At 46.5% G+C, this 22,930-nt stretch overlaps 1 protein-coding gene across 3 annotated transcripts in view; it reads left to right on the forward strand.

The window, feature by feature from the left end:
* SLC8B1 (solute carrier family 8 member B1) overlaps nucleotides 1-22,930 on the forward strand; it is a 206,171-nt gene that overhangs the window by 50,312 nt on the left and 132,929 nt on the right. For 2 of the 3 annotated variants that reach the window (XM_078667148.1, XM_078667147.1), the window contains one exon: nucleotides 13,045-13,405. The exons of the other annotated variant lie outside the window; for it this stretch is intronic. In XM_078667148.1, the coding sequence (XP_078523274.1) occupies nucleotides 13,226-13,405 (180 nt within the window). In that variant the 5' untranslated portion in view covers nucleotides 13,045-13,225. The remainder of the gene's footprint in view (nucleotides 1-13,044; nucleotides 13,406-22,930) is intronic. 3 annotated transcript variants of the gene reach the window in all.

The raw sequence follows: 22,930 nt of genomic DNA on the forward strand, positions 1-22,930 counted from the left end.
GCAGAGACTTGTTTGTCAAGACTATTATCAAAGAAGGCCACCTGTTGAATGTTGTTACTGGAAGAGCACTGCAAAAGATGTTCTGCAGCATTTCTAAAAACCAACAAAACTGATTTAGCGGAATAAAAAAAAAACAGAAGCAAGTTAAAATTATTTCCTAGTTTTTTAAAGATTACAGACTTCACTTGCCTGGAGCTTAGGATACGCACACTTGAAAGTTTTAAACCGGCAAAAACAAATTCAATAAAACAATCCTCTGTGCTTCCTATGGTCCGTAGAAACGACCAGCATACTTAAACGCCAGCAATAAAAATATTGAAACTATTGAAGGCTTCGTCTTCTCTATCCTACAATTAGGCAGTGAAACTTGGGAGGGTGGGGTAATGGCAACTAAAGAGTAAACCAACTGGGAAAAATGCCCAACTGTATCTCCGTGAGGACAGACTGAAAGCGTCCCCTGGAAGCACTCCGCCCGTTGCTTACCATTGACAATGTGGTTGTGGACTTATGTTGTCTGTAATGGTGCTACCACACCATGCATACTCTACCCTACACCACTGCACTCTACTCTGCACCACTCCACTTCACACCTCTCCATGGCACTCTACTCCACTCTACACCATGCCACTGCACTCTATGCCAATTCAAGCTAAGCCTCTCGACTCTACTCTGCACCGCTCTACTCTATGCCAATGCACTCTACAGCACTCAACTCTACACCACTGCAATCTTTGCCACTCCACTCTGCTTAACTCCATGCCACTCTACTCTGTAACACTGCATTCTACACCACTGCACTCTGTCAATAAACTCTACACCAATGCACTCTACGCTGTACCACTCCACTCTATGCCCCTGCACTCTACATCAATCTACTGCACGGCACTCTAATCTACTCTGCACCACTGCCATCTATACCACTGCACCCTACGCAACCTTACTGTATGCCATTACACTCGGCGCTACTCAAATCTACCTTACTTAACTCAACTTCACTCTACTCTGAAGCAATCTACTCTATGCCACTGTACTCTGTGGCACTCCACTCTACTCTACACCACTGTACTATACTCTACGCAACTGCTCACTACGCCACTCTACTCTATGCCATTGCACTCTACACTACTCTACTTTGCATCACTACACTGTATGCCACTGCACTCTGCAGCACTGTGCTCTCCAGCACTGATCTCTATGCTACTATACTATATTCTACTCTACTCCACTCTACACTACGCCTCTCTACACCACTGCACTATATGCCACTGCACTCTATTATGCACCACTCTAATCTATGCCACACTACTCTGCACAAGTGCACTCTATGCCACGGCACTCCACAAGGCACCATTCTAATCTACGCCACTGTATTCTATGCCACTGCATTTTACAACACTGCATTCTAGGCCACTTTACTCTGCAACATTATACTCTAATGAACGCTACACCAGTCCAGTCTACTCTACACCTCTATATGCTACTCTGTGCCGCTGCACTCTACTCTGCATCACTCTACTCTACCCTACACTACTGTACTCCACGCCACTGCACTCAACACCGCTCTATGCTACTGTACTCTACACCACTAAACTCTACGCCACTCTACTCTGCATCGCTGCACTCTATGCCACTGCACTTTGCAGCACTCCACTCTATGGCATCATACTCTACTCTGCACCACTCTACTCTGCCCCACTCTAACCACTGCACTCTGTGCCCCTCGTTTCTACTCTGCACCCTACGCCACTGTACTCTATGGCATTCTACTCTGCACCACTGCACTCCACTATGCAACACTCTAATCTACTGCACTGCATTCTATGCTGCTGCATTGTAAACGCTGAATTATATACCGCTGCACTCTACACCACTATACTTTGCAGCACTCTACACCAATGCACTCTACACCAGTCCACTCAGCTCTATGCCACTCCACTGTGCACTACTCTATGCAACTCTACTCTTTGCCATTCCACTCTACAACAGTTCATACCACTCTCCACTATACCACTAACATTTAGCCTTGCTGAACAGCAGCCATGCTGGTGTAAAAGAGGGCTAAAACACATTGTAAAAGCCAACTACCCTTGCATAGGCAAGACCTATTGGCTTTACAAATGCTTGTTAATCTTGTAGAATAAATCACCTTGGTGAAGAACCCAAAGTGTAGACAAATAATTACCAAATGCATACTGAAAGTAGAGAGTGACCAACACAGATGGAACCACAAACTGAGAGAAGTCAAACTTGCACCTTGATAAAACTAGAGACTCAAAGACCCTTAGTTCTATAATGCCTACATACAACTCAGAACACCTAAATCCACACAATTTACTATTTAACACAATGTATTGTTCTTTGGTGTTGAACTAAAGAAAGTAGGGGATTGAGAGTGAAATACTGAATGTGCACCTATGAACCTTGGTCTTACATAGTTGACTGATTAAATGCAGAATCTGTTGATGGTTTAGCTTAGCTCTTGTTGTGGTTCTTTGAGCCCAGCCAGGTGCCTGGCCCAGCTTTGGATCTGCTCTCATGAAGAATTTACAGATGAATTGGCTGTCTTCCCCACCTCTGCCAGAGCTTAGGAGAGAGAACCTTCAGACCCCGACATAGTCAAGCTTTGTAGCCACTCTACCTTTGGAGGCAGGCCTGATCGCTATCGAGAACAGCTCAATGGAGTAACAATAAACCTGGACAGTCCTCACCATGGCCAATATGATATACAGTGCTGTCTCGTTTTCAAGCAATAACTGTTGGGATGATCAGGAGTGCACAAAACCAGAATAACTTCAAGAAGAGCGGGTGTGTAAAAGTTACTACATAGCACACAGCAGCATTGGGTTGAGGCATTTTGTCTCCACTTGGAAGCCCAGCAGAAAGAACCGGAACTCTGAATGGCCAATATACTTGCCTGTCTGAGATTTTCTCTAATCTTCTACAGCCTGAGCATGACCTGTCTGAATATTGATGGAGAACTGGAGATCTGCCCTGGTCGAAATCGAGTCGAAATTAAGATTAACAGATGCCTCCTCCTACCAGGAACACCATATTACTGTTCTTGGCTTCCCTTTTACAATCACTTCATGTGTCTTAAACCAATTGATTTAACTGAAGTCAACCAAGAACACAGTTCCCAGAATACAACTTGTTGTTAAAGGAAACCTCATGTTTAGAAAAAGATGGCCTTGATGCATGGAATCATTAGGTAACCTTAATCAAAGGGCTGTTTCATCATGTGGTGCTTTTGGACATGTTGCCACAGATTTCCATAGTTTTTAAAGAAATAACCATGTTTTGAGTCTGCCTGTGCACAGCAGTGCATTGAGATGGGGTGTTGGTCCCTGAATGGATATGGAGATGGTCCCAGTGCATGAAGAGTGGGCTCCCTGAGGATGACTGGGCATGGAGAGTTACTTCCTTGCTTAACCTTAAACGAAAGAGGCCATGCATGCCTAGTCATGCTTGGACGCTGAGCCCCCATGGTATTGCGAGACTAGAACGGTATGGAGAATGCCTTATTCGCTTATCTGTTGATCGAAAGCCTCCATTACCTCAGCATGCATGGAGACTGGGCTTTTTTCACACCTATTGGAAGGCAAGTGACTGAACATGACTGAAGAACAACCTGCCCTGTTACCTGTTGATACGGGTATCAGATGACTCTATGTCGCACAGGACACCATACTGGAGTCCTGGGCATTTCGTTTACAAAACTTTGTTTTCATGGTTTTTTTGTTCACTTGCATCATCTGAAGTAAACAAAGATTACAACTCCCTGAATACATTAGGTTGTTGATTGATAACCCAAGACCAGAGCCCTGCTCTTTTGGAAACTTAACCCTGAGGAGTGATAAGGATTTGATGAAATCCTTAGATTATCATCTCTTTGTCCATATCCCGGAAGTAGATTACCTATTACTCGCGGTTCCCCGGAACATTCTGCCATACAGTGAGATTATAGCCTTTGCGTCTGAAAATAAGAGATTTTTACCACTCAATGTTATAAATATCTGTGTGCTGGTTCTTGAGGTGAATGATTAACACAGGGGTAAAGAGGTGTGTTTCACTACATCTGTTTAATTAGTAACTTTAACAATCATTTATTGTCTGGTCCATGAGGACCAGAATGGATTTATGGCTGGTAGGAGCACAAGACCTTGGGCCAGATGCAGTTCGCAAACGGGCAGATTTGCAGAATCTGCCTGTTTACGAGCGCAAAAATTGCTTTTCCGATGTAGCAAACCCAATTTTGCGATTTGGTAACCTGTTACCGAATCGCAAACCCATTTTGTGATTCAGTATTAGGAAGGGGCGTGTTTAGGGCGTCTCTTCCTAATACCGAATCGCATCGGTATGTATGAATGTTTTGTGACTGCAATTGTGGTCGCAAAACATTTGCATTTTACCACCTACTTCAAGTAGGTGGTAACCCATATGCAAATAAGAAGGGGTACCCAAGGGACCCCTTCTCCTTTGTGAATGTTTATAAAACCATGTTTAAGAGCAGGCAGTGCTCCCACGGGCTGCTTCCTGCTCTTCAAAAATGAAAAGTGTATTACACCAGGCAGCACGCTGCTCCAGAACCCAAAGTGAGTGATTAATCCTGTGGTTATTGGTAGTTGTTGGTGACGTTGGTTAGTCATGTGCTCTGAAGGGCACCATTTCATGCATTTACTCCAGTGTCTTTATGGTGGATTGTTTGTTGGAGCTAGGTGTGATCATTAGTGGGAAGGTATGCAAGTTCATGCAGATGGTTGGTGGGATTAGTTGATTATCTAGAGGAGAGTAGCTGTTGATAGGTTGCAGGGTATGACTTTCAAAGGATACAAAATAACCTTTGAGATGAGGTATGGGCAGAAACACACTAATAGAGATTAATGCAAACATACACAGGAGGCCTGCAGAGAATGGAAAGTAAGGAAAGGGTTGTTCACGGTAAAAAGAGAGGGGACAATCTAAAGTTTTAAGTTGAGGTCTAATTTTTATACAGGGTTTTAGGAACTTAGAGTAGACTTCTGAGACAGCATGCACTACGAGGATGTAAAAGTATGGAAAGGAACACAATTATCTGCATGTGGGAAAGCATTATTGTACGTACTTTTTGATAGACCCTTGAAACAGGATAACAGTCTGTCCACTAACACCGGATGGTGTGGGGATAGCTTCCCAGACAGTGGGATTATATTATCTGCATATCTGTAACTGGAGAGAGGAACCAAGACATTGAAGTAAGGACAGGCTACCTTTAGAAATTTCAAGAGAACTTTTGATTAACAAGGCGATGGAAAATAGTTTACCTGACAACTGTCATAGGTGGATGCCAGGGTTAAAGGATGGAGTTGCAGATTTTGTTTTTCAAGGATAGGAATTCTGTATGCATATCTTGTCTGTTCCTAATGGGTGCTTCAGGACTATCTCACACTTCATTGTGCCCATGCTATGGATGCTTCAGCTTGGAGTTAGTCCCAGTAATTCCTGCTATCGGAAACATCACTTTACACAAATGCTGTCTCCTTGGCAACCTGGGGCACATACTTGAAAGGGAATGCCCTCTCCTCAATGTGCACTTTAAAAAAATTTAAAATAAAAATGTAATCCTACAGAAAAGTGAAACATAAGTTAAAAAGCAACTATTGATAAACTATTCTCTAAGAGAGGGGATACTGTCCTTGTCCACCACTCACACGTGGTACCCAAATTGCAGCTACTTCAGAGCTCTAGTTTTTAAAAATTAGAGTGGTTATAATCCACAGCCAGGAATGTGCAACATTTATTGAAGGAGGCACTACATGAAATAAAATGCTACAGTACCTTTTTATCCAAATCTGCCTTTCCAGCAGCAATGCCTAGAATTAAGGACTCCAGTGTGCACCAATGTGCCCCTGTCTTGGTTGCCGGATAGAGATTCTTCCGCAGGTAAACTGCCAGGGTATCCCACACCAAATGCACTCTCCCGATGTATGACGGTGGCATGGGGGCTCCGGACTTCAAATTTTATTACTATGTGACACAAGTGGTACTAATCACAGATTGGCATTTTTTGTGATAGACATGAGTCCTCCTGGTGGTTATAGGTGCCTGCCCTTGAAGGATTTAAGTTTCTGAATCTCCTATATGGCTCTCCCTCGTTTCACTACCTTGGGTCACAAGGTTACCTCTTTTGTACTCATGAACGGCCCTGTCCCACATTAAATGGCTGGGTAGACTTCTACACAGAACCCACTTTGGGTTTGCACCGGCCTGAAGCAAGTGTATCAATTAGTATGTTTCTGTACCTGGGACTTGGTTGGGATTTTTAAACTAGAAGACATATGGAGCCATAGTCATACTATGTCCTTTGAACAGTTTGTTGAGGAATTTGACTTGTATAAATCTCATTCCCTTAAATACCTCCAAATCCATCATGCTATTGAGACATACAAGAGTGGTCTTAAGGAATTCCCGGAATATAACCCGCTGAAGGCTGAATTTGTGCTTGTAACCACTGGGCTATAAGGGAATAACCAGACTCTACAGATCATTCTCCTAAACATCCCTGGTCTGCTGAAGGGGATGTGGGTGTGGGTGAGAGGGAAGATATTGATTGCTGGGCGGCCAAGATGGCTGCCTTATCACTCACAATACCCTCTAACCTATGGTTAATTCAAGTTACCCCTTCAGATATACTATAGCCCTACCCAGTTATGGGAAGCAGGTAGAGCTCCAAATGTGGCGTTATTGTTATTGTCAATTGGCAGAAAATACATGACCCCCATAGGTAAAATACTACCATTGCCCAGTGTTATGGACTCCAGAGCGGCACTTCTTGGAATTATGGAAAGCTGGGCTAACTCAAGATACCAAAGGACATTGGCGGGTATTGGGTTTCTTGCAGCAGAGTCTGACAACGGACACTGGAGATATGCTGAGCCTCATTCTTTGTCAACGTGGTCCCGAGCCATGGACTTCTGCTGCAAGACGGAGAAAGAGATTTACAAATGGGGGTGGTGGGGGGAGGAGGGTGCGAGTAAGCACCAAAAGATATGGGGCCTAGGACTTTCATAGATATTGATACCGAACGTACCTGTTTTAGCTACTGTGTTTTACTTTTCTTTGAAGATAACATGACTGCAACGACTGGTATGTATGGGATAGCACCCTACCGCTGTGCCAATGTTCAATGTTTGTTTGTTTGTTATAAAGGAAAAACAATAAATGTGTTTCAAAAAACAATTTATTATGAGATTACTTAATGTATTACAATAAAATCAGGAAAGAAATACATTTGTGTTACAAGAGATTACTAGAAAACAATTGCTACAAAAGTAAATAATTTTAAGAAAACAAATGCGGGTGCTCTTCGCAATTTTTTTCTATTTATTTACTTTTATAGAAATCGCATCATGCCCCGCTATAGATGTTTAGAGCTAAAGTGTGGCATGCCGAGATTTCTACAAAAGTAAAGAAATGGAAAAGAAATGCAGCGTCTGCCTGCTTTTTTTTCCTATTTATTTACTTTTGTAGCAATTGCGGCATGCCGCTCTTTAGCTTTCAACCTCTGAAGCTAAAGTGCGGCATTACGCGAATGCTAATAAAGCAAATAAATACAAAAAAAGGTGGGTGGCCTACGTTACTGCTACTAATAAAGCAAATAAATACCGGGAAAAAAAGCTTTACTCAGTACGTTCTGGTGGTAGGAAAGCATGTTGTGGGTGGAATAGGGGAGAATGATTAAAGAAAATAATGCTCACAGACTTCAGGTAAAACAGACCGTGTAACAACACAAGTAAAAAGCCCATGGGAGGTTACAAATGCAAGCAAGACGCTACTAAGGAGGCAGCCCTAAACCGATTCATGAATCAAAAGCAACGATTTAGACAGTAACAGGAGCCAATTGAAAAGATGGGTGGAAAAACGGGGGAGCTTCAAGTCCATACCTGAATACAGCATGCCTCGCAGACCAGCACATGTGCTGCCCAGGCTCGACCTAAAAAGGGCATACACCGAAATAAAATTAGAGGGATTCGTCCTGGTAAGTACATAATCCGCAAGATCTATGAATCGTTGTCTTTAGTGGCCCACAGGGAGGCTTGGGCCCTGCAGGGATAACCCCCTAGCGATGCTGGATTAGGAGAAAGTCTGGCCGATGTACTCTTGCTTAATTGCTGGGCATAACGGACCAGGCGTGTGATTTCTCAGAACTCGCTTTGTCCGTTTCAGTCGAAAACTTTTTGATATTTTATTAGCTAGTTTCTTGAAGGCAGATTTAAATGTTTAATGAGTAAAAGTTCAGCGCATTGTGGCCAAAAAGAAAAATCCTGGCTTCAGACACTGGATAATTGCATATCCCAAATCCTGATGTAAATTGACTCTTGATATGAATAACTGACTCTTAATTTGGGAAATGTCACTGTCATTGCTTCTGCTACAGACCATGTCAGGCGTCCTGCTCTTCAGGGTTAGAGATGGCTCTTTAAAGCCTGAGGTCTGAAAACTGTGCCTCAGACCCCAACGATAGATAAAGCGTGATGTTTAAAAGGCACATAGCCGAAGACCCAAAGATGGTTAGAAAACTGTGCGCACCAAAATTTTCATTTAACCCAATGATACTCAGAGGGCACCACCCCCCACTGACGTTTCTTCGCATGAGAAGCTTGTCAGTCCAGATTTCCCCTTTGAATTCTGGGATTTGTAGTTCTCTTTTATCCCCGTGTAACATGACGCTTTCATGTTCCAGCATGCGAATAATAAATATTGTCTGAGTAAGCTAGATGTGCATTGACTTTGGAAACATGAGAGTGCACCAGAGATGATTGCTGCATGCTGTGGACAGAATACTCAGTGTCTCGAAGCTCAAGAGAGATTTTAGAACTTGGATTTGATAATATACATATAGCTGCTTTAATATACGTTTGACCTTTGTCAAATGAATAACAAATCTGGCCCTCTATGAATGTTTTACTTTGTGTGCTTCCCCGTTGCCTCTCCCATACCCTGTCCCCCCTATCCATGTTCTTCCCTCCTGCTCTCCCTCCTTCCAAGTTTCCTCGTCCCCAACCCAGTCCACCGTTTGTATGTTTTTTAATAATAAAAAAGTGCATTAGTGGGGCTTGCGTCATCTGGCTTTTTTATTTATTATTTTTATCCATTCTGCACAGTAGCCACAATGCTATACAACATGCCTAAAAAGCATTGCCAAAGCCAGTAACTATTCCACACAAGCAAAGGCAACAGGGTTAGCGGCAACAGCACCACCTAGGCTAATCACTAGTATTATTAAAAACATGTATTGCCCACCTCACATGACCAGCTGCCACATGGCCACAGATAAATACAAGAGATCTGATGAGAAGCAACACAGAAGAACAAAAATGGGTTCACACACAAGAAAGGAGGTATTAGTTAGCTGATGCAAGAGTGCAGATCACAAAAGGAGCGCCAAAGGTGACCAGCGTCCGAAGGCATCACTTTTTTTTTTTTTTTTTAAACCTTTATTGATATCAAAAGAAGACAAATAGAGGCCCACAACCAAGCCGGCCGGCCGCAATGTACAAAACAGTCAGGAGTCAGCAGGCAAATAATACATAATCAATCAACACAAAGCAGAGGCCGTATAATCGCAATAGGGAAAAAGAAATACAGAAACTAAAGGGCTAAAACACAGGAGTAAAGAAGGCTTAATTTTACAATAAGGGGAGAGGACATATGACAGGCACAATTGCAATACGGAGGGATCCGATATCCCGTAATCAACCTCAACATTAAGAAGGGGGCGTGGGGCAAAATATCAGGGGGACAACACAATGCATTCAAGAAATCAGGATATGTGAGATACAGTCAACCCCTGAGCGTTATCCTCGTAACACGCCCGCCACCCGGGACACTACCAAGCCAGAACAGTGGGATCGGAAGACAATGCATGAAAACCCGCCCGTCACAGTACCCTCTGGGACGCAGGAAGGGAAAAAGGGAAGGGGGACTAGGTAGGGGGGGGGGAAGAGGAAGGGAAAGGAAAATGGAGGGAAGAAAAACCAAACAATAAAAGGGAATAGGGAAATATGAAAAAAGACAGGTAAAAGACACGCCGACGCGGCACCCCACGGTGAGAGGACAGGAGACAAAAGGATTAACGGCCCAAGTGGGGCATGGCAATCGGACGAAAAGACAGCCAAAATGTAGCAGGAGGAGTAACGACGCCATACCCCCACCCGAAACACACCATAGGAGGTCGGGACAGACGCGGCCTCACGAAAAAGATATACAAAAGGGCCATAGAACCAGAAGACAAACAAAAAATAGAGAACCCAACCCACCTGTCCCACCCTGCACCCCTGTAGAAGGCTACGGCCTACCCTTCAAACAGCGTGCCTGTCGCCCTAAACCAGAACCCGAAATATAGCAAGAAGAAAGAATGAAAAACGAGACAAAAAGACCACAAAAGCGGAGAAAGAAAACAGGAGGGAGGAGCAGAAGAGCTATAATACAAACGATAGGCCACAGCCCTCCGCCCAACCGGACAAGTACAATCAAAAAAACAGACCAGGATGTCACCCCATCACGCGCCACCAAATATTAGGAGAAGGGGACCTCCCACCCCTCTACAATCCGAGACAAGTGTGCAACGAAATCGCATACCGGGAATCAAGTAGAAGTCGTACATTTCACCCCCAACCCTTCCGAGCGACAAACCCCACCCACCACATGGCAATGTACAACCACATACTAAATACGAAATCAGCATATAATCGAGTGGAATGGAGACTAGCATAGCTACGTGGGGAGTAGATAGATCGACAAGTGAGCAATAGTTCAAACTGAAAGTATCGATGCATCAACAATCGAAGCACGAGCCATGAGAAACAGGAGTTCAGTTGCGCCACTGGCGCGGGCGAGGTGGTCCCATTTTTAAACACAGGCAAAGTCATCGAAGCAGGCACAGGAGGAAGTCCACCCATAATTCCAGGCAACAATGTCGAACAGGGTCGCAGTACAGCATCCGAGTCCCCGGGGTCCGAACCTTGAAAAGCAGGGCGCCCCAAAGTCACCAGCACATTACACGATCTTCGATCAGCGGTGGAGACACTCAGGTCAATCGAGGGGGGTGAGGCAATGGAGGCATCGAAACAAGAGGGCGACAAGAAGAAACGGCCGCCCAAAATGGCGGCGGATCGTGGCGGACCCACCGAGACGCCCAGGGCCAGGGAGGCGTACAGGGATCTGAGGGCTTCCAGGATATCTCCGACTGTCGGCTCACGCCCACCAGATCCGATCCCCACACAATCAGGCAACTCGGGCCCGCCGCCACAAGGTGACTCTCGATCCAGAGGGCCGGCCGCCATTTCGTGAATCAGCCCAATCGCCGCCCACGAGGACCCCCGGAAATAACGGTTCTCAAATGTAGGACTTTACAAGCGCCGGGGGTCCCAGCAAGGGCGGCCTCGATGCCAAAAGGATGTCCGCCCAAAACGGGTCTCCGCCCGCACCAGCACCGGTGCCCCAAACAAGCGGAGTCCGGGCCTTGAGGACCAGGGCCGCCGGACAAAGCAGCGGCGGGGGGAGACCCCCTCTCAGAATCAGGTCCCGGGGCTTCTCACCCACGTCTGCCACGCGACCAGCAGGACAGGTCCGGGTCAGGATCGCCGGGATCTTCGCACATCGGCTCCCAACACTGGTTCGCGCTCTCGGCCGGGGCCGAGAGCCGTCGGATCCCACCGGCCAGGTCCCGGTCCAAGTCTCGCAGAGGCCCCGATCTCTCGGAGGCCGTAACTCCGGAGCCACTGCACGTCAAGACCCCGGGGTCAGATGGTAAGTACAAACAAGCCGTAATGTTTCCAATTCCCCAAAAGTGTGCCGTCCCGGGACAGGATAAAAGACAGGATAGGCAGTCAGGATGGAGGGCTGCGGGAGCCGAGCTAAAAGGCGACCATCACGGCCGCGAGCTAGGCTCCTCCCCCCCGAAGGCATCACTTTTAATAAATGATATCTTCAATGTCCCCAGGCCTTTAATGACAATGGTATTTCATAAGGCCTCCGTGGCCTTTGCCGTTCCTTTTGTAACCTGCAATCTTGCATCAGCTAACTAATCTTGATAACCTTGCCCTGAAGAAGCCCTCTTGAAGGGTGAAACGTGTTGGCTGTTTAAAGTGTTTAAAGGATATTTCAAATAAAGGACTTGCAGCGCAAACCAACAGTACCTTGCGAAAGAACTATTTTCTTTTGTCAAAGCCAGTAACTACCATAGGCAAGACCTATCGGCTTTGCCAATCCTTGCGTTTGGTAATGGGATAAATCCTGTCCTCTGAAAGGGCGCATTCTATGCATTTACTCCAATGAATTAAATGAATAAGAGGTTGGTGTGATCATTCGTAGGTTGATAAGCAGTAAAATGATGTCTTAAGGCTCGCCCTGTGAGTGGTCACCAAGCTGCGAGGGAGAATGTGACTGTGGAGTATGTTCTGGAGAATGGGCACACATCTAAATGTAGCTGGCTGCAACTCCACACAGGACCAGTTGTAACCACACCCTGAGAGGAAAGAGAGGTGGAGATGAAGTCGCAAGCCAGGGGAGTAAGAAATCCCCGTCACACAGCGACCCTCAAACTAGGAAATGCTAACCTTCCCCACAGCGCCATATTTACGCCTGCACTCTGTGGGGCTGCAGAGCAGACAGTCCTAGCGCGGCACACCGACCACGGGATGGTGAAATTATGTATTTACCACCCTTGCCACCATCTGCTGCATAGGTTGCAGATTTCAACAACAACGTGTCCTAATTCAAACTGATTAAAAATCACTAAAGAAAGACCACATGTCGTCTTGCGCATCAGTCGAGCCTTTGCAAAGGTTACATGATTGCTTTTTAGTTGCTGATTGCTGCATTGAGATGTTAACGTGGCACTAATGAGGTGAAACTTTTGCAAAGTTGCGAATTAATTCTATAACAGAATGTGCAATGTTGTGTTCCAAATTTCCCCGTTGGCTACGTTTTTTTATTTTATTTTTATCAATCCGCCTGTTATCTCGGGTTAGTTTAACAGTCACACTTCCTCTTTTGTCTTGACAGTTGCAGTCCCAGTGAAGTGTGAGGACACTCTATGCCCCTGCGGAAGGCGAGGGTGAAAAACAGAGACCGCTGGGAGCGTGACAAAGTCGAGTCCCTGGCACTCTATCTAGGTCTCCAGCACCGAGCAGGGATGATTCGACCGACAAGGGCCCGATGAGAGGCGCAGAGGTCCCCAGACAGCATGCCCCTGACCGCCGGTCTGCTACGGATGCTGATGACGGTATGGCTCGCCGCCTCGGGCGTCGGGGCGCTGGCTCTGGCGCCTCCAGCGCCCGATGTCACGCGTGGCGCGGAGGGAGCGCCCTGTCCCTCCTTCTTGGCTTGCACACACACCTCGAGCACTGGCGGGAGGTCAGAAGACGTAAGTGCACCTGTCCCTAGTTCTCTTTCACTGTCTTACTTACCCTGTCCTTAGTTTTAGACCCGGTTTACTGGTAGGTTGGGTGACCGTGTTCCGCTCTGTCTTGTTTTTGAGTAGCTTAAAACGCCCGAACTTAAGAAAAAAAACGCTCGTTAATAAATCGCCCCCCCACCCCAGCACTTCCAGATCTCTGGCCCACCTTCTTACAGTTTATCCACTCTTTCCCCATTTCCGTTGTTTTCTCCACGGGGTTTCAGGCTCCTTGTGTCGTGTTTCACCCTTCACCCTTCACACCTCCCCACTTCTCTTCCACCAAACACTCCCTGCCTCTTTATTTCACTGATGCAGGTTCTCTTCCATCTCTGCTTTCACCCTTTGCATTTCCCGCCTTTTTCTTCCTCCCTTTTTCCGCTTATGTCTTTTCCCTCTCTTTTATTCTGGGTCAGAGACGGATTGGGAACAATTTGCGCTGGTCCCCAAAAATGTGTGCGGGTGGTTGGGCCCCACCTGCAATGCTAACATAGGCATGTTTGACAGGCAAGTCGGCCTCTCCCCGTCTGCTGTTCTTTGGTGTTTATTGGTTATTCTGCAGTGCTGTCAGAAACAATTACATCCTCAGTCCACACACACATTTACACCCCCTCGCTGTCTCCGAAGCGGGTGTTGGCCCTCCCTGCTCTAGTCCTTTTTCGCACACCCATCCCTTGCTCACTGTGTCCTGAAGTTGCTGGGTCTCTTGGGTTACGCCTCTGTCAACCTTCCCTACCTGTATGTTGGGTCTGGCCTCAGTCACAGGACAACAGCCCACGGTTTCTTATCCCTATGAGGGAACAAGCCAGCCTTACATTCTGTTATGGAAGTGATGTCTTGCATAACAATTGGCAATTTGTTAACCGTATCTGGAAGCATCAGAATTGCTTCCTGCCTGAGTGCTCTGGTAGATTTTTTTATCTGGGAGCGCGTAAGCTAATAAAAACAAAAAAATGATTGAGTGACTGTTTGAATTCATTTCTGCCACTTGTAATTACTTCAGGGGCATTCCAGCCCCTCACCAGATCACTGAATATAAGAATCTACAATATGCACATCGGGTTTCGCCCATCCCAAAAAGGTAATTCCAGATCTCCTTTGAATGGGAACAAGAGCAACCTAAGGCATGTTTTGGATTTGTTTGGCCTCATCAAAGAGGTGCAGGTTGAGTGCTAAGGCTTATCTAGTAATTACTCCTATATCTCCACTGAAAAATCATAGGTTTCAGGGATCTTATAGTTAGAAATTAGCATTTAAAAAACCTTTGAAATTCACTGAAAAAACCATAAGCTTCAGGGACGTTATAGTTAGTTGGACATTTCACTCGTACAAAACCAGAGAAATTCTGTCGTTCTAGTTAGTTCAGCTAACTGTAATTCGCGCCCCGCAATGCACTGCTGATTACATCACATATTTCATCATTTATGACATGGTCAGTGACATCACTCGTGACATTATCCAGTGACTGTGTGTTTCTATCAAGTTTAAATATGTTTTATATATATGCCAAATTGTATTGAAGAATTAGTGGAGGTATAAGTGTCTGGATGGAGGATTTAGTAGGTGCGTGACTGACTTTATAAGTGAGTAATTAAATGTACTGAATGCATGGGTTAGTGACTAAACTGTATGAATGTCTGTATCAGTCTGTCAGTTGGTGTGTAAGCAGCCGCATGGGTTGGTGAGTAGCTACATGAGTGTCTATATCGCTTATTGATTGGTTGCCTGAATATTTGTATGGGTGCCTGAGTGTGTGTGTGGGTTGGTGGGAGGTGTGTGACGCTGTGCATAGATGTGTGAGTGGTTGATTCACTGGGTGTATGGGTACAAGAATGCATGTGGAAACAGCTGTATGGGTGAGTGTGTGTATGGGTGTGTTGGTGAGTGAATGGATGTCTCCGTGGTACTTGTGCGAGTAACTACATATGTAAAAGGCAGTATATGTGAGTGATGTTGTATATAAATAACTATATGTAAGAGTGAGTGATTGTGAGAGTGGTTGTATGGATGAGTGTGTACTTGTAGCAGTGATTGTATAGGAGAGTAAGTATGCATTAGTATCTGTATGAATAAGTAAGGTGAGGTGTGTATAACTGTACAGGTGAGTAAATGGAAGTGTGATTGATTATTTGCATGACTGACTAGGTGTTTGAGTAACTCTGGATGAGTGGCGGTGTGTGAGTGTCTGTATAGGTGTATGAGTGCATATGATAGTGTTGTATTGATGAGTGACTGCATGTATAAGTGACTGTATGGGTGAATGAGTGGATGTGTGTGTAGACCTAGGAATTAGTGAGTGCGTATGTAGTAACTGGTATTGGTGTGTCTATGGTTTCAAAAATGGTAGTCTGTATTTTAGAGTGGGTGTATCAAAGGTAATATTAGGGTGTGAGGAGGTGCATCGGATTTTCACGTGGATGATGTCATCAGTGATGTAATTTGAGATGTCATCAGGGATGTCATCAGGGATGTCACTGGCCATGTCATGAATGTTGTAATATGTGACGTCATCAGCAGTTCATTGTGGGGGCGTGAGTTATAGCGGCGGAATTTCTCTGGTTATGTCCAACTAACTATAACGTCCCTGAAACCTATGGTTTCTTCAGTGAATTTCAAAAGTTTTTTAAATGCTAATTTCTAACTATAACATACCAGTCATGTTTCCAGAGTGGTGGAGAAAGGTGAGCGTGGCCTCCGAATCACCTTTTAGCAATCCCACTGTGTGGGATTTTCTGGAGGTACAAAGAGGAGTAGTTAGCCCCCAACGTCCACCTTGGTGGCCAACTACCTCGTTTATTACCACCAGTAAGTCCCACACAGCAGAATCTCTAACTTGTTATATCAGGGCGCGCCCCCTCCCTGCACCACTGTGCAAACGCGCCACCCTAGCACATTGTGAATTGGGGGATTAAGTCCCCTTGAATCCTGCGGGTCCCTCGGGGCCAACTCGTTGGCTCCCAGGGTCCCTCAGGATTCAAGGGGACTTAATCCCCCAACTTACATTGCGCCAGAGGGCCTGTTTGCACAGTGGTGAAGGGAGGGGGTGAGGCATGATGTGACAAGTGTGCAAACGCGCGTTGTGGCACATTTTATGTTGGAGGAATAAGTCCCGTTGAATCGTGAGGGTCCCTGGGGGTCAACTAGCCTACCAGGTACCTCCAGTAAGCACCACATAGCTTTGTTGCAGAGAGGTGGTCTAAGGCCCGTCCCTTTTTACACCTCTCTGCAACACAACTCTGTGGCGCTTACTGGAGGTACCTAGTGGGCTAGTTGGCCCCCAGGGATCCTCAGGATTCAAGGGGACTTAATCCCCCAACTTAAAACATGCCACAGAGCACCTTTGCACACTTGTCACACCAGGCCCATCCCCTACCTTCACCACTGTGCAGTTGGGGGATTAAGTCCCCTTGAATCCTGAGGGTCCCTGGGGGCCAACTAGCCCACCAGGTACCTCCAGTAAGCGCCACAGAGCTGCGTTGCAGAGAGTTGTAGTAAGGGGCATTAAGCCTCCCCGTGGCCCCCAACATTGCACACTGGGTGCCCTGGGTTGGGCCAGGGCACTCAGCATGAAGTGGCCAGGCCCGGGGGTGGTTTCTCTGTAGACAAAAAAAGTGGAGATCCTCGTGACCCCCTCCCCTTCTACTAATTGCCCAGTCCTTGAGGAATGGGTCCCTGGAGGCTTGGGGACAGGGGCTGCATGTCCCCCCCCCTCCCGCTTGCAGTAATTGTCCATGCCCTGGTGGAAGGGGTCCCCAGTGCCAACATCGGCTGAGGGAGAGGGCTGCATGCCCCCTCTTTCAGTAAATGGATGGGGTTCCCAGGGCCAAAATCGGCCCCGTGAGTGGAGCTGAGTGACCCCCTCCCTTTTTAGTAGTTGGGTGGGCCCCTGGTAATGAGGTTCCTGGGGGATGGGGTCCCCAGGGCCAAAATCGGCCCTGGGAGTGGAACTGAGTGACCCCTTCCCTTTTTAGTATTTGGGTGGGCCCCTGGTAATGGGGTCCCTGGGGCCATAAACTGGCCTGACCTACCGCTGAGCCACCCACTTCACGTGGCAGGTGCCTGTGTGGGGGGTTGACTGCCGGCCCTGCAGCCAGCCCACCTCTGCACAGGACTTAAGGCCGTGCGTGGAGCGGGTTAGCTGCCTGCAGCGTTGGCCAACCCCACCGCGCACGGCCAGAGGCCATGTGTGGTGCAGGGTTGGATGCCTACGGGGGGTAGGTCGCAGGGCCTGGCCTTGTGGGGGTTGGATTATTGTAACGTAATTAAATATTACTTAACGTTAAAACCCCAGAAATTAACAGAAAAAAATCAAAGGTTACAGGGGCTTTATAGATAGGAAATGGAATTAAAAAATCCCTTAGAAATACACAAAAAAAGCAAAGGTGGGAGGGACTGTATAGTTAGGTTCAGATTTTGCACGCACAAAAAAATTCCACAGTTATAGATATACTTATCTCAAGAAACTATAGCGTGTGCCCTCAGGTAATTATAACTCACGTCCTTGCCATGTACTGCTACTTACCCCACATATTACATAAGTAATGACCTCTTTTATGACATCCTTTGTAATATTACTGCAACATTTTAATTAAAATTATTGTTGAGAAAACTGTGCATGGCGAGGGCGTGAGTTATAGTTACCTTCGGACACAGGGCAAAAAAGCATTTTTGAAAAGAACGTCTTGCCGAAAATCGGGACAGATCTGCGACTACAGTGAAAATAAAAATAAAAACACACAAGCACCTCCTCCTGCACTTGTTTTGAAATGAGCCCCCAGGTGGGCGAGGTCCGGGGGCACTTTTATAAAAAAAGAAGTGGGGTTTGCGGGTAACCCTTCCTAAGGCGCTTAGAGGCCCAGGGACGCAACGTCCCTGAGTCTTTTTTTTCACAATAGAGGGGGCACGCGGAACCCCCTCCTGGGTTTGCTTTGATGCCCTGGTGATCATCACCTCCTCATGGCATTCATTTTAATCATGGAGGAGGGTCATGCAGACCCCTCTTCTGTACTAATTTAAAGCCACAGGGACCACCACTTCCCCATGGAAAATAAAAAATACTGGCAGGGGCCTGCGTGACGCCCTCTCTGGGCCATATACACCCTGGGGAAAAACACCTCCCTGAGGCCGGCCCGTGCAACCAGAAAGAGTGAGGCCACAGGGACCCCTTTTGGAGCCATATATGGCCCTGGGGACTGCCACCCCCCCCCCCCCTCCCCCAGGGCCGGCTTCTGCTAAGTCCTGGGATGCTCACCCCGGGTACATAGCTGTTTGCTCTGACTTGCCGGGAGCTTTGATCGCTCCTCTCAAGTCTGATCAAACACAAACTCGGCTCTCAGCAAGCGAGAGCTGTGAATCCACTCCCACTTGCTGGGAGAAGAGTTTTCAATTGTTTCCCTGCAGACTGGCAGGGAAACAAACAAACTGGTTACTCTCACAGGTAGAGAGCTGCATTTTACAGGCTCCCACAGGGAGCGCGAAGCCGATTTGGACCTTGGGGTCCTTGAGGCTCCCCGCGGTCCCCAGGCTGCACATTGGGTGCCTTGGGGTATGGGGTCCCTGGGGTGGAAACGGGGATGGGGGCCGCGCAGCTCACCTCTCCCATTGAGTTAAGGCCGGCCCCTGGGGGATAGCGTCTCTGGGGCTGCATGTGGCCAGAGAGGGGGCCGTGCAGCCCCCTCCCACTTTAATGAATGTATTTTGTTCTGGGACTGTGGTAGTCCCTGTGCCCCTTTGCTTAAAATAAATCCCAGGAGAAGTGGCGGTCCCCGGGGCTCATAAAAGTGAACACTGAGCACAGAAAAACAAGCAGGAAATACAAAACAAAGGACGAAAAACGAGCAGGAAAGGCAAAATGGGGCAGAAAAGGCAAAACAGAGGGTAGAAAAACAAGCAGAAAATGGGAAACGGAGCAGGAAAGGCAAAACCGAGCAGAAGAGGGCAAAATAGAGAGCACTCGGACACTTGCAAGAGCACATACAGATCCAATGAGACACTCCTACACTCACTCACATACCCACTGAGACACTCACGCACGCACCCACTCACACACACACACCCCACTCATAGACCCATTAAGACTCCCGCACCCACTCACAGACCCACTCAGAGACTCGCACACTCACTCACAGATCCACTCACAGACTCATGAACCGAGTCACAAACTCACTCAGAGACTTATGTACTCACTCACACACCCACTCATTGACTCACTTAGAGACTCAAGGACCCACTTACAGACCCACTCAGACTAGCATCCACTCACACACTCAGTAAGTCACTTATGCACTCACTCCCAGTTCAACTCACACTCACACACCCATTGACTCACTCACTCTCTCACTCACTTGCTGAGACACTCATGCACACTCACACTCACCGTCAAAGATTACAGGTTAAATTTAGGATTAAAAAAAAAAACGTAGAAATTTACTTTAAAAAACATAGGTTACAGGGACGTTATAGTTAGGAAATAGAATTAAAAAAAAACTTAGAAATTCACTGAAAAAACAAAGGTTACAGGGACATTATAGTGGGCTCAGATTTCACTCGTACAAAACCAGTGATATTCATCAGTTATAGTTACTTGAGCTAATAAGACCTATTGCTAGCACAGAAAGAATAGTATTTTTAACTTCTGCTGTAGCTTAGTATACACGCTTAAGCATTAGAAACATTTATGAAACACTCATGGGATGATGTCATCAGTAATATCATGAGTGATGTCATTGACCATGTCATGTGTGATGTAATATGTGAGGTAATGAGTAGTGCATTGCGGGGGTGTAAGTTATAGTTAGCTCAGGTAACTATAACCGCTGAATTTCACTGGTTTTGTGTGAGTGAAATCTTAGCCTAACTATACCATTCCTGTAAACTTTGTTTTTTTTCAGCGAGGAAAAAAACGAAATATAGATATAGAAACCCTACCCAGGCCAGGTAGGGAAATCAAGAATTAAGAAACTCCTCAACTGCAACTCGGACTTTGTAATATACTGCCTAGTTTGCCCATGTGGCAATTCATGCGTGGGCAGCATGGTGCATGCAGCCAAAAAGCGTGTCCTGGAGCATATGTGGAGAAGTGTGGCTCAGGGGTTAGAGGCAGCAGACCCGGAAGCTGAGATCGGTCCTGGACCAGGGTTCAATTCCCCGCCTCGGCGGGTCTTGGGCTAAAAATTCCACGGACTCGATAATTCTCGCCCCGGTGCCTCCTCGACTCACGGGTTCACACTCTGCGACTCTGGGCAATAGCTTGCTTAATCTCCACAACGGCCCCTCGCGGCGGGATGCCTGACTTTCACCTTGTGGATACCCTGCTATCTCACAGGGGAATACCAGGAAGGGTTCCCTAAGCAAGCGCCGGGAAACCCACTGTGGGTAGCTGTGCGCTATATAAGCTCAACTACATTTACATTTACATGAGGGCAATAACGACTCAAGATAACTCTTACCCAGTGGCGAGGCACCTTTTTCTTGAACTTCACCAAGGCAGAAGCGACAAACTAAGATTTTTTTTGCCTAAACCAGATACCACACAAGGAACATGGGTGTGATCGAGTTAGGTCTATAAGACAATTCGGAGTCTAAATACATAATCATGTTGGGGACCAAGATGCCGACAGGGCTCAATACGGAAGAGGAGTTGTGGGTGCATGTTGGTTGATATCCCTTGTGGGCAGGATGAGAGCTGGGGCCCCTGATATTAAGAGAAGGAGGACAGGATTTTATGATGGGATGTAGAGAGGCATCCGGTATTGCTAGCTTAAAGTTAACCCTAAGTTATCTTTCTGAGAGAGGATCCTGGGAGGATTAGCAATAGGCCGACTCGGGGCAGAATTCTTCATTTCCAGTGAGGATCCCTTTAGCAGGTATTGCTGGCCCATCCAGGGCAGAATTTGTGGGATCACATTAATACTTATAGAACAGGGATCCCCAATAGGATAAGTATGTTTCAGGTATCCCGAAGGTCATTCAGCTTGGGCAGTCCACTAATATCGCATTATGGTGACTATTCTGAAATTTGGGTAGTAGGCCCATTCAGGGCAGCATACAATTGGACCCCATGCCATGATGATACTTGTAGGAGGGAACACCCATGGTATTGGATATGTAGGGATGTGATAATTGTGAGGTTATACCCAAAATGTAATACCTACCCGTTTTGAGCTATGTTTGCATCTGTTGTTGAGAATTACCTCCATCTCCAGCACAAGTTACTGCGATGATTAGTAGTGAGTTAACATCCAGTGTCATAGGAGAGGTCTCCCTTTATTGTAAAACATACCCGTTTTTTGAATCACTTAGGAAATACATTTGTTGTAAGCAGTGCCACACGCTGACACGTCGATTACGTTGCATCGGAAGGCAGAATTATGCAATTGCTACCCGGCTCTTTCTATGAATTTTGATTAATTGGGTAATTATAAATACCAATCTCGATTCAGCAATGATTTTATGCTCTTTCTAAAATGACTTGGATATTGGATTGAATTCGAAGTGGGACCAATAAGTCCATTGTCTATGTTTTCATTGAATGTGCCGCCAACCAATGGTATGTTAAGATATAAAGGGTCCGTTCACAACGGGTAACTGACTCTGACGAAGGCCAGGAAGCCGAAACGCGTCTGTCAGTTCTTTTTTGCACTATGGGTTGTTGGTGTGAATAAAGATTGGTAATTCTACGAACCTAGAGTGCTCGACGTCTTCTTTGGAATTCAAGTTTATCCAATGTGAGTCTGCTCTCTCGTATCGAGGCACCTGCTGCTAAAGTGAGCGGGGGCACAAGCAGAAAACTTCAGATGTATAACCTGTGATAGTTATAAGGTTGCACATACTGATATTCCAAGATGGCGCCTAGAGCGACTATAGTGGGGTTGTCCTCTGTCTATTTCAACATTTAAAACAAGAAAGTGAAAATGGTGTATTTAATCCACCTAATAATGTAAATCATTGTTACCACACTGACGAAGGCGACACGCCGAAACGCGTTTGTGGCGAGTGCCTGCGAGAAATAAACCTGCACGTTTGAAAAGAGCTCTCGAGTGCTGTTGTCTTCTTTGGAAATCGAGAGGATTTGGAGCGTTATGTTATGCGGTGTCCTGCTAGCCGCTGACAGCACCCACCCACGAGTGAGCAGTTTTTTCGAGCAGGAAAGGAGCGTTTTGCAAACATAAACTGCGCACCGCCGCCTCCCGCCATCAACAGAGGGAAGCGACTTGCCGAGGGCGGAGTACGGAGGAAGACGACCGGCTGCGGACTGCACCTGGAGGCTTCCCGAGGAAGGCGCCGTTCGGTAAGCGCTGTTAAAGGATGTTTACCCCCACTGCCTGTACATGTGTACAGTGAAGCACACAGCAAAGCGGGTATTGCGGCAGGGTGTCCGAGAGCGATATTCATACACGCAGGGACGCAGGCACTCTCACTTAGTCTCAGCGTAGGAAAGAGTGTTTCGAAACTACACACTGAGACGTGGAGAACTAACTCTGCCGACATTTAATG

The sequence above is a fragment of the Lissotriton helveticus genome, chromosome 11, assembly GCF_964261635.1.
Source record: "Lissotriton helveticus chromosome 11, aLisHel1.1, whole genome shotgun sequence".
Taxonomy (NCBI): domain Eukaryota; kingdom Metazoa; phylum Chordata; class Amphibia; order Caudata; family Salamandridae; genus Lissotriton; species Lissotriton helveticus.